The sequence below is a fragment of the Xiphophorus hellerii genome, chromosome 22 (assembly GCF_003331165.1).
Source record: "Xiphophorus hellerii strain 12219 chromosome 22, Xiphophorus_hellerii-4.1, whole genome shotgun sequence".
Lineage (NCBI taxonomy): Eukaryota > Metazoa > Chordata > Actinopteri > Cyprinodontiformes > Poeciliidae > Xiphophorus > Xiphophorus hellerii.
Window position 1 is genome coordinate 18181087 of NC_045693.1, and position 12320 is coordinate 18193406.

The 12320-nt window shown below is 38.1% G+C and overlaps 1 protein-coding gene across 2 annotated transcripts in view; it reads right to left on the reverse strand.

Moving 5' to 3' along the window:
* LOC116713304 (E3 ubiquitin-protein ligase NEURL1-like) overlaps positions 1-12320 on the reverse strand; it is a 35226-nt gene that overhangs the window by 17659 nt on the left and 5247 nt on the right. For both annotated transcript variants that reach the window (XM_032553423.1, XM_032553422.1), the window contains 2 exons: positions 10142-10383; positions 7505-7826 (listed from right to left, as the gene is read on the reverse strand). In XM_032553423.1, coding sequence (XP_032409314.1) covers positions 7505-7826; positions 10142-10383 — 564 coding nt within the window. The remainder of the gene's footprint in view (positions 1-7504; positions 7827-10141; positions 10384-12320) is intronic.

Here is a 12320-nt window from a genome sequence, read left to right on the forward strand (position 1 = left end):
GACAGATGCCTTAAAAAGGTTGTTTAATATTCAACCTCTGAGGAAAATCTGTGCTTCATTGAGATCCTTGAGAGCAGAGAAATTTGTACTCAAAAATGTATGTTTTAACATAAATAAAATGGAAAAAATCTCTATATTTTTCACTTGCATTTTACATTTTAATTCTTGTAATGGAACATTTTAAGTGATTGGCATTACTAGATAAATAAGAACAATCAATGTGAAAATATTTCTGCCATTTGAGTCTGCTGTACATCATGTCTAGAAACAGCAAGAGACTTTATTAAATATTGTATCTATGCTTTGCCATTTTTTTATTTCTAGCGTAATTATTTCCTTAATTTCCAGAAAAAAAGCCTGACCTAATATAAAAATGCTAATGTGCACACCTATTATTCTACGTTGACTGGCACCAGCATGCAGGTCCAATGACAATTTCACATATAATCTAATTAAGAATATGATTTTTGGAAAAACATGTATCGGCAAGACAAATCTGAAAGTCCATCCATCCATCCATTTTCTGTTCACCCTTGTCCCTAATGGGGTCGGGAGGGTTGCTGGTGCCTATCTCCAGCTACGTTCCGGGCGAGAGGCGGGGTACACCCTGGACAGGTCGCCAGTCTGTCGCAGCAAATCTGAAAGTGGTAAATGAATTCAATGATTTAAAAAAAACAAAAAAAACATCTCAAAACCACTCATTGAAAATGTACATAGAAAGTATTACCTTTATCTCTTTGTCCCTCAGAATGATAACAAACATGGATAGCATAAAGCAAGACATTTTACCAATGCTGATGCTCTACACGTCCACTGCAAAGCAAATGTAGATGATTTATGTTGAAGCCCATCGCTTAATCACTTGGAAAGAACACGGCCTCATGACACCCTGGCAGATATTTGGGATTTTTCTTTAATGACTACAGAGACAAGTTGCAGATGACTCTAGCAGACGTCTTATGGATCACTACAGTTCTGTCAGTGATGAAATGACTCATCTACCCATGGTAAACAAAGCCCCAGTAGAGCATCTTGCATCCATCAGAAAATGTCTTTGAATTTCTGAACCTAGAAGAAATCCATCATACCTTTAAAAAACAGAGCATGCTGCGTGGTCTCTGTGCAAACCCACATACACACACTCAGCGGCCACTTTATTATGTATGCTGGTTTTTGCTAATACAATTCAGCAATTACATGGCAAGTTTAAACTACCACTGTAATCTTCAACAACCATCTCTCAGGTTTACAAATGAAAAAAAAAAAAGCTATCCTTGTTGACTGCAGAGTTTCGAGAGGAATTGGCAGACTGGCTCAAAATCATAAGCAACAGCAGCTAACAATTAACAACAATCATTACAACAGTGATGAGTACAGTAATTGAGGTACGTTCCCCGAGTGCGCAACTTGTCAAATTTTGGAGCAGATGGGTTACAGTAGCTGAAGACGGCATCAGTTGCCACTCCTGCCAGTTAAGTACAAGAAACTGAGTCTGTAGGTTTCACTCTGACCAGACAGTATCAGATTGAACAAACATTGCCTGATCCAATGAGTCTGCATGTTAGCTTTAACATTCAAACAGTGGGGTTTAAATTTGACGTAGACAACATAAAAGCATGGATTCATCCTGCCTTGTATCAATGATTCTGGGTGCTAGTGATGTTGTGCTTTGGTGGGTACATTCTAGCTTTATTTCTTTAGTATTGCAACTGATTATATCTATATGTTTATGCTGTTCTTTTACTTGAAAATGTTTTTTGTGTATCCAAGAAAAAACATATTGGATGTAAGCACCAGATGTTAATACTCGGATTATTTCACTCTGGTTTGTTTAAAATGACAAACACTTTATTGTACTCCAGATTAATCTAGCAAAGCACTTTTGCAATGTGTAGGAATGACTGATTTGCATTATGAGTGTGCAGATAAATCTGCAGCAACAGCTGAATGCCATCATATAAATACAAACCTAAATCTAAGAGGAATGTTTCCAATAACTTTGTGAATCTCTGCCATGAACATCTAACAGTTCAAAAATCCAAAAATAGTGAGGGTGTCCAGTGATCAGTGTCCGATTAAAGGACATAAATCGAACTTCAAGCTTTCCCTCGCCTGCATACTGCAAACTTGAAACAGAAATAAGTTGTTTTTCAGTAACTTTCTGGAGATAATTTTGTGGTAAGCTGAAATACTTCAACCAATACCAGATAAAAGCTAGAATGATTTAGATGCAGAAAAGGTCCTGAAAAACATGGTAAACTGAGACATCTGTAAAAACCCAGTTGACAATGAATGCCTGCATAACAGCTCTGCAGCAAGAGTCTTGTCATACACTTGAGGAAACCCTTTATAAGCCCTTCTCAGGACTAATGTGTCCCAGCCGGGGAATTCTTCACAGCAGCAACCTCAAAAAGGGCACTTTAGTATGTATTGATAGTTGTGTGAGCACAGCGACCGTGGTGATGTAACAGATCTTCATGAAATTGCATGGGCAGCATTGTTGCCGTGGACAACCCCGAGGCTCAGTTTGATTTCAGCAGATTAATTTAGCTTCCTCTCTTATGCAACACCATCTCAGCTTTCTTTCAGCAATCTCACTTATCCTGGGGTCACCTTTGACTCCTGGCATGGGTGGCTAGCTACTACACTGCTCTCCCTCAACAACAGTATAGAGGAAAAGAGCAGTGCACCTGAAAAGGTTTCAAGATCAGAATGAGACCTGGTTGCAGCAAAGCTGTTTGGCAGAAGGACACTTACTGGGAAGTGTAACAGATCTGATGGGTGATGGCATTGATGAATTACACAGCATGGTTTAACCAGACAAACTACACAATTATAAAAAATACTAACAGAAAATGACACAGCAAACTAATAGGTTACTGCTGCCAAATTGAAAACATCTTTAAATCAGAAATATTACTGAGACTGAAAGATGTCAGTCAGTGAAACCATTTTGAGGAGATCTGTAAGAAAACCTATACTAAATTGCCGTTTCTCCAATTCACTGACACAGTTAGATTGAGGACTGTCATTATGTCTCCTTTAGTGGTAGTTACTAAGCGATTGCTTCCTCAAAGTGTCATCAATTTCAACAAATCTCTTTGTTGGTGCTGCAGTCTCCAAGCAAGCTTGGCATCACAGAGGCACCGCTGACCTGTGACTCCCCCACTCAGCTCCTTCAGACCAGCCGTAGCAGCAATTAGGGTTGCATTTGATTATCTTGAGTTCAAGATCTATAATACTTTCATTGACTCCGTTTCAAAATTTGAACTGCATAGACTGCTCAAACAAAAGTTTTGCACTAGTTTAGCATGCAGTTTTTGATTTATAATGCCTTCATTTTATTTCTGCAAGCACAAAAACTGCATTTTAATGTTATTTTTGTTACGACCACCTTAAAATGAGAAAAACTTAAAAACTACAATATATGAACCTGGACTAGATAATTTTGCACTCATAGTAGATTTTTAAAAAAAATTTCATTTCTGATTTGTAAACGTTTACTTCGTCTGTAAATCTGATGCACAAGCAACATCTGAAAGCAACAACGATGGACGACAATGCAGCTTTTGTTGGCGCACTGGGGGTTTACTTTTGTTTCAAAAAAACATCTAATGGAACGCTGGAAAAACTATTGTTTTGCGCAAGTTGTGCAAAAAGGCATAAAGCTATTCAGGCCTAAAATACCATCTCAACACAAAACATATTGCAGCAAGCACAGATGTACCCAATGCTGAGGTAAGCATTCACAGTCAACATTTGTAAAGAAGTATGTTTTATATATTTACATGACTAATTAGGAATTGTTGAAACTCTTGAAAACATAGCATTTTGCATCCATCTAAAGGTCGAATAACCTGAATAACATATTAAAACAATAAATATATTTGAAGTTGAGCTCATGTGTCTATTTATTCAATGATATATCTTGCATCATCTTACCTTGTGATCTATCTGTACCATTACATGTCTATAGCACATATTGCATGCTTACACTTCAATGATGCTCCATCAAAAGAGCATATTTTCCTTTAATACATTCCCGGTAAAGAAATGAAACATCTGCATGTTGTCTTCAGAAAGGGAACTTGTAAAGTGTTTCACTGTTGTCTGCGTTTCTTTGTGAGAAGTAAAGCCATCATGACTGAAGTCGTCGTTGGGTCTGAACACCCCCTCAAACTGAAAATGCACTTTAAGGCTACATTAACCATTATATGTACACTGAAACTGTGTGGGAAACAATTGTCTTTCTGTGTTAATCTGGCAGAGTACTCTCATAAAATTCTCCCACTGGAGCAGAGGAAGACTCTTGGAGATAAGTATACTTTCCTGCCTGAGCAGAATTGCTGGAAGCTGCTTTAATAGACTTAAACCTCTTAAAGAACATTAAACCACTTACTCAGCAGTACATATAGCCAAAATCAACAGGCTTGTCTCACCGCAAATGTTGCCTTTTTTTTTTTTACTGTCTTGCACATTTATCTTAAAAGCCAAATCAAGGTCACACAGTCAAGTCATTCTGTGCTCTCCTGCCTTTTTCACATCTCCACGCTCCATTTGGAACTAAAGAAAAAGTAACAAACTGCCAGAGATCTACAATTTCTACCTTGGCCGCTTGTCTGATAACGAGCCAACAACAGGTGAAATTTGGCTGAGTCTATCCGCTGTTGCAGCTTACATTTCAGACTCTAGTGCAAGCATCATTAGGAATCATAAAGCAATCTGTCGTTAAGTGAAAATACGTGCTGGTTTGCAAAACCCGACTTTGACATGTCCACCAGTATTTCAGAAGATAAGTGTTTGCCGAACAGGCGCCAACTCCTAGGACAGTGCTGGGCTCTTTGAGATACGAAAGTGGCGAGTAGTGACGCTCTTAGAATATAAAGAAAAGCTAATAGCCAATTGATCTTTAAACTGAGGAGCTAAGCTTCTCAGCTTATCCCATCATTGTGCAGATAAAGGCGATTAATGTGGGAAAATCAGTATTGAAACAACAGGATTTTAGCAGATGGCCTCATTCACAGGCAGGCTGAATAAAGTATATTCTTGAGAAAGTTCTGACTGAACTGTAAAACTTGAAAAAATTCTCAAGTAATAGTTAATGGTGTAATTAGGTTTAGAGACACAAAAGCCTATAATTAGACCATCTGAGAGTTAATTAGATCAACATAAACGAAGGTTTTGAAATCATGCAATACTATATCATCTCATTAGTGAGCTTAATGTATGCCTGTAGTGTAGGGGTGTGCATGAATGGGAGTTGTTTCTCAATCTAAGCAAGGGGTGTACAACTCCAATGCCAAAGAGCTGATCTCCTGTGTGTTTCTGATATTTGACTTGTTCAACACAACTGAAATAAAGAAAATGAATGGTTGATTTTCAGGCCTCTGCCGAACTTGACAACATACTGAAGTTGTAATTCAGGGATACTCTAGAGGTGTTGGAGCAGGAATGTATCTAGGAGATCAGATTTTAAGGAGCAAAGTTGGATGAAGGCAATTAATTTAGGCATAATAGTGTAGAAAACAAAAGGACTAAAACTTTTGGCAACACTCACATGGATACTACAAAGAACCTCAAGTTAAACTGGAAAACAAAAAACATAAACTGCTTTGCTACACTTAAGGGTGTAATGCGATCTCGCGGTCATGTTTTTTTCTTGCCAAAGGGAAGTCTGTCTCAGGAACTGCTGTCTAGTTGATCACTTGGTGTGATTTTGTCTAATGAAATTGGTCTAAGCTTTTATTATAAGCACTATATGTAGGTGTGCGCTTTAAGCTTAATGATTTTTTTTCCCATTTCTGCTTAAGACTCATAGTTTGAAGTAAGAATGTATGTAGTTTTTAAGTAGTGTTGACTGTTCATCGAGTTGCCTGACAACATTGGGTCAAATGACGGCGCATCTTTAAGGAGGTTGGACTTTCCAGGACAGGAGATGGAAATTTAACAAGAATTTCCCTTGAAGTGGGAATTCCAACTGGGAAACTTGGAAATCACCGATCAGCCCTGGAGGCTGTGTATGCCTGTGCACATGTCTACTAGGTCCAAAAAATAAATCAACAGATTGACTACTAAAAAAGCTTCAAAGTTGGCAAATGTCCCATATGTCAGGTTTTTAAAAACACTACATTTCTCAAGACCAGTATTTAAAATACTTAAGACTACTGGAAGCTGAATTGAACTGATAAACACTAAACAGAAATTATTTAAAACTTAGTTTAAGTTGCTTTGACACCCACAAAATCCTCTTAAACTCTCTTCTTCGTCATTCCCACGCACCCAATATCGCCTCAGCTTGTAAGAAGGAAGTACGCCCCTAATTATGGCACATCATTTGGTGACAAGACATGTCTTTTATTTAAACGCCTGATAATCACTAAGAGTGAGACATTCCAGCAGTCTGACTTTGTTCCAAAAAACATGGCATACATGTCACAACATGACATCATGTCTTTTCTCGACTGTCTTCTTGGAAGAATACACTGCTCTTGTTCTTCTGCAACAGCTTTGGGCTGGACAGCACCATGAGGCCAGTGAACCCCAGATAGTGGCACTCCAGCAGCAGATACCAAACAGCCCGTCATGAGACAGCATGCTTCACGCCGTCAACCACACTGCAAGAAATGAGGTTAAACAGCACTATCGCACAATCCTGGAGCCTCTTCTATTTTTATTAGTGGTGCTGACAGAGCCTTAACTTTAAAGAGAAGCAGTTGCATTTTTGGGAAGGATTTAAAATAATTACAGCAGCATCCTGAGGGGATTATGATTATCCTTATTTTTTGCCTAGTTTTGAATTATTCATAGAAAATAGAGATATTTTCAATGTATGTTATAAACACATCTAAATCTATACCTAGGACACACTTAAGGAGGTTTGGTGTAGTGAACAACTGCTGTTAATAATTGAGAAGGACCTGTTTGCCTTTAATTTCTTTGATGTAATGACCCTTTAAACGGCACTTGTTACAATAGATTTTAAACATTCAGAAATTCCTCCCTCAGGGAAATTGCTCTGAAACCAACAACCGTGGCAACTAAACAGTCTACCTTATCTCCCACCATCTTTTTCCATTGGGTCATTTTGGTGGTGTGGGAAAAAAAAAAAAAACCTGTGTGGTTTAATGTACCATCTTTTAATCTCTTAAGTTAAAACCCCCCCAAAAAACAACAACAAAAAAACATGAGGTGTGGAAAAAAATTCCAGAGGTAGCAGAGGTTTATAGCCGTGCTATCATGGAAGTGAGGATGAAGAGGGACTATGGGCTAAATTCTTGCTGATCTTCAGTAGGATCGTGTACAGGGTAATATTTGTACACAACAGACTGTAGCTCTGTATGATAAAAACAATACCCTATACATGTTTAAGTTATCACAAGAAAAACACAAATGTCTACTTTGTTTTCATTTTAGATATAAACAAAGGGTCAAAAAGAAAAAAAAAAGACAGTACAAATTGGGACATTTGCCTTAAAAAATAGGTGAGTCTAAATATATGACTTACCAAGCAGTTGGACTCCTCTGGTTAGGCCATAGACATCGATGAGAGCCCAAACGGGTTCAGCAACATGGACACCACTGAAGAACAGCATGGGGTTGGAGTTGTTGATACGGTAAAACACTCTGCCCTTCTTATCGACCCAGAAAGATATGACATTCCCCTCATTAGATAGTTCCTCTGGCAGGGCTTTTGCCCAGAAGCCACTCTGGGAGACGAGGTCAGGGCAGGCGTACTTGGGCAAGTTATCTGGATTTATCCGTGACGGGTCTTTAGACGTGAAGCCCAGACGCAGCGCTCCACTCCAGCAGCACTGCTTCTTAGTTATCTGGAGAGTGGATAGCGTCGGATTAACAGCCACTCAAATGATGATGAATCAATATTACCCAAGGTGCTCAGCAGTTAATTTACTTGAATCAAATTATAATATCTAGACAATTTCACACACATCATTTCTAATTACAACCACAATTAAAGGTACAATCACCCACTAATTTAATTTAATTTAATCAGTCTTACTTCCACAAAGAGAAGGGAGCTTGTTTACTGTCTCTGTGAAAGTTGTGAGCTCTGCACTTAGGCATCTGTGTGACTAATTGATGAAAATAAATCCTACATGGCATGTTTACATTTTGTGACATAGTGTTGGAAACGTTTCAATGATTCATTTTGTCTCATCCATCCTGGAAATACACACTGTGGTTTTATGGGACCTGCTGACATTACCAACACATCAGCAAAATAAAGCCTAATTTGGTGAAATTTGGCTTTAATTTGTTAATGTAGTGAAACTACTCTTTTATGTAAAATTATGCAAACCACTGGAGTAGTGTGTTTTAAATCCCCAGATTCATTTTTTTAATGTTCGAGTAGCTTTATTTCTTAAAATTAACTTCTCAGAGACTGAAAGCAAACGATTGTAGTTGCGATGTGAAAGTAATCAACAGTTCTAAAGTGGTTTTAAATAAACTCCTCTTCCGTTCTGTCCCTTCCAGCCATATTTAGGATTTATTAAATATTTCTGCCATTGTGTATCACAGCAGTCACTGGGTGTGCACAACTTGTCACCTGGTAGGAAAATCAGTGCACCTGGTAGGCATGGCTGCAGATTTTCAGTGTAAAAGAATTTTTTTCAAGTTCCAACATAAAATATTATAAATAATGCATGAGATCAATGTCAACAAAATATGGCAAATTACTATTCATGCATTAGTTTTAGTGATCCCTAGTTTATCACTGCACATTTACATTGTCAGTGATTGTGTAATAAACTCTAATTACTCTGATAAGTTGTCTCTGTCATCTGTTGTCTTTCTTGCCAACAAACGCTTTGCTCTCCGTCCAAGGGAAAAATTCCCTCCTATGCTGGTTTCAGAAATGGACCACAGTGCCAGTGAGAAACAGCCTGAGTGCAGACAGAACAGATCTTGGATGAAAACTATAGGCAGAGGCTGCTGGAGGATAAACTGACCACTTTTCCTCACTTTACTACTCTCTTCTTCTACTGCTCTCCAATTTGCATTATATGCCTTTATTTCGACTGGTAACTTTAAGTTTTCTATTAGTTTTTTTTCCACCATAGAAGCTACACCTTATCTGGTGTTCTGGTTGGCTGTGTTGCCTTCTTGGAGGAGGGCATCAGCTGAGCTAATGCTGCTGTCAATATCAACTAATCGTTCTCCGTCTCTTGCTATTTGCTTTTTACTTTCATGAACTTGGAAAATAATCCTACATCAGTTCTCTTTCTTTTTGTGCATCTGTTTTGTCTTCTCAAACCCCCAGTTGGCTGCTAGTACTGAGCCAGGTTCTGCTTTTACAGGGGGGTTTTGCTCTCCACTGTCACTACATGCAAGCTCAGTGTGAGAGATTGCTGTAAGGTCAACGACCCAATGCAATCTGCTGCATTTCCTTAAATGAAACTCACCTTTAAATCAACTTTTTTTGGTGGTAAGCAGTCTAAATAAGTTATTCAGGCTTCCATATGTATGTTTCTGTCTGAATTTTAATGTTTTTGTGCAATTCTTTTATTTTGCCATAGTTTTGCCTAAAAACCTCTCATTACTGGCCCGTCTGGTCAAATGGTTCTTAAGCCGTTGACTTGTCCTATTGGTTGAAAGAGATTTACATATCCATCCCTTGCGCCAAGCCACAAGCATTGCTTAAAACAACATATGTGTTTCAAACCTACTGAGACTGGTTACATTGGTATGTTTATCACCTGCAAACGATTTTTGTCTTATTTTGACTCACTATTTACTTAGAATGTACGGCTCAAGATAACGGGGTTCCTCATATGGCAGTGCTTGCCCTGCTCTCTCGCGTTTGAGACATAGATGGCCTGATAGGTGAAGTGGAAACTTGTTTTAAGCTGCCGCTGCTTTGGCCCACACAAGAACAGCACAGAGAGAAAACAGAGAAAATCAAAACAGGAGAGCAAAGACTGGAGATGAAGAAAAGGTGAAGAATAACAAGTTCGTACTTGTTGAATGAGTTGGAGATTAGAAGAATTTATTTTTTAAATCATAATCGGAATGACCAGTTTTCTGAATAATTTGTGTAGAAACTACATGACATAGTAAAGATATCGTAGTCTCTTCTGACTGGCACACAAAAACCATGCACAATTATTAGAAACACATTTACCTTCAGCCGAACTTGCTCGTAAACAGCAATGGGCCTGTTGCTGAAGGTAATGGCGTTGCAGAAGCTGGCCTGTCTCTTGACGGTTCTCTGTGACAGGTCCATAATAATCTGTGAGCCTTTGGTGCTAGGGTGGAACTGCAGAGGGAAGGAGGACAAATTTCCACATGGTTGGATAGGCGGGTAGCGCTTCGGCTTGTGGTGGAATCGGTGGGGTGCTGCAGGAAATGGTCCATTTAGAGAGTCTACAAAGAGAAGGAAAAGTTTTGTCAACAGGTGGGGAGGCACGAAATCTCCCTACAAGCATGGTTTGAAGCAAAACAGCCAAACGTTAGATTAGAATATTGAATTATAGACTTTCACCGCACACCATTTCACATTAATAAAAACTGACAGCTGCTGTCACATGTCATCTTCTCTGAGAAAATGTCAGCTCATGCAACATCCGGCTTGGTTAAAAAGACTTTACTTTCAAATCATTGACTGATTTGTAAAGGTGCACAATTACAGATTTTCAGTATGTAGCTGTGCAAAGCAGTTAAATACATAAAACTAACTTTAACAGGTGTAATAGCAGAAGGGAAGGTGCTTCTATAAGGTACTGACACAGTAAAATGTGTGTTACACTTTTGTAACACACAAAAACACAAAAAAAATGTTAATTGTAAAAAAAATTATATATATATATATATATATATATATATATATATATATATATATACAGCTCTGGAAAAAATTAAGAGCCCACTGCACTGAACCACGTTGAAAATCTCATGGTTTTTCCACCAACTATTGATTTCTGAACTCTTCCTGAGTTAAAACTTTAGTATTATTGTTTGTAAATGAATATGCATCTTTTTCGTTATTTTGACCATTTCTCATTTTCTGCAAATAAATACAAAATTTTTGCTGGAATGTTGGAGGCATGTTGTCAGTAGCTCATAGAATAAAAGAACAATGTTCATTTTACTCAAACATACACCTATGAAAAGTAAAATCAGAGAAACTGATCAATTTAAGTGGTCTCTTAATTTTTTTTCAGAGCTGTATATCCTTTCTCTTCCACCTATGAAGTGAAAAAGGAAGGTATGAATACTTTTCCAGTGAACTGTAGTTAAGAACAGGCTACCTGCGTTACCAGACAGGATACAAAAAATAGAAACCTCTCTTACTTGAAACATTTTCTTGTGGTTTGTTGGGCAAAGTAAAGCAAACTGGTACCCAGTGAATCATATTATGCGTCAGACTTTTGGGAATTTTTTTCCCCCCATGTGAAAATGTGAATAACTGTTTCCAGCCTGACGTTCATATTTTAAAGAGGTTCCCACAGATAAAGGTTTTGCTCAAAGGCATAAAAAGGCTATTTTCACAGAGATTTGCTTTCATTATATCACCTCTCCCCTTTCTTGTTTCCACATTCCTTTTAAAAACGCAACACCAAGGCCATGTGGTTTAGTGGAGGAGGTGTTTTCTCACAGACTTGAGGCTCTCGTTAATTGTCAAGCAGAAATGTTTTTGATTCAACTGAAACAAAAATAAGTACCATATTTCTTCTTTTAATTTGATTAGACACAGTTTATCTGCCACAATCCTTCAGTTGTTTCTGCCTGTCACGCTTAAAGGTTTTTAAAAATATGACAAAACTCTTGACGATCTGCCAAGGTTGGAGATGAATAATTTAAACCTAATTAACACCTCTTCACACTCGGGAACAGATTGCATTTTCACACCTAAACTTGACAAACTGTGGAGGAGCTGCTTGTGTTCATCTATGAGAGGAGAAAATATCCACTGCAGCTATTCTTACTTCACCATGGTTGACTTTGTAAGGTTAAAGCCAGAGAATATACATGTGACCATCGCTTCCCGCCTCAGGTCAGTTCTATTAGTAAAGGTATGACTTGACAGAAGCAAAAAGGCAAACAAAAAAACAATTAGGATAAGCTGAATAAGGCCGGAAAGTGAGAGTTTCTGTCAACGCATTTCTGCAGAGTCTTTCTATTCGAATCACAATGGAGTGAAACTCTGCCAAGGGTTCTGGGTTCAGAGCAGTCTATTTGTTAAACTCTTTGCGAGCTCTTGTCATTGCAGAACAATGCAGGATTATGCTTTGTGCACAGCAGTGGTCTTAAATGAAGTCATAACAAATCTCCAACCATATTGTAGTCATGATGTCAAGTCA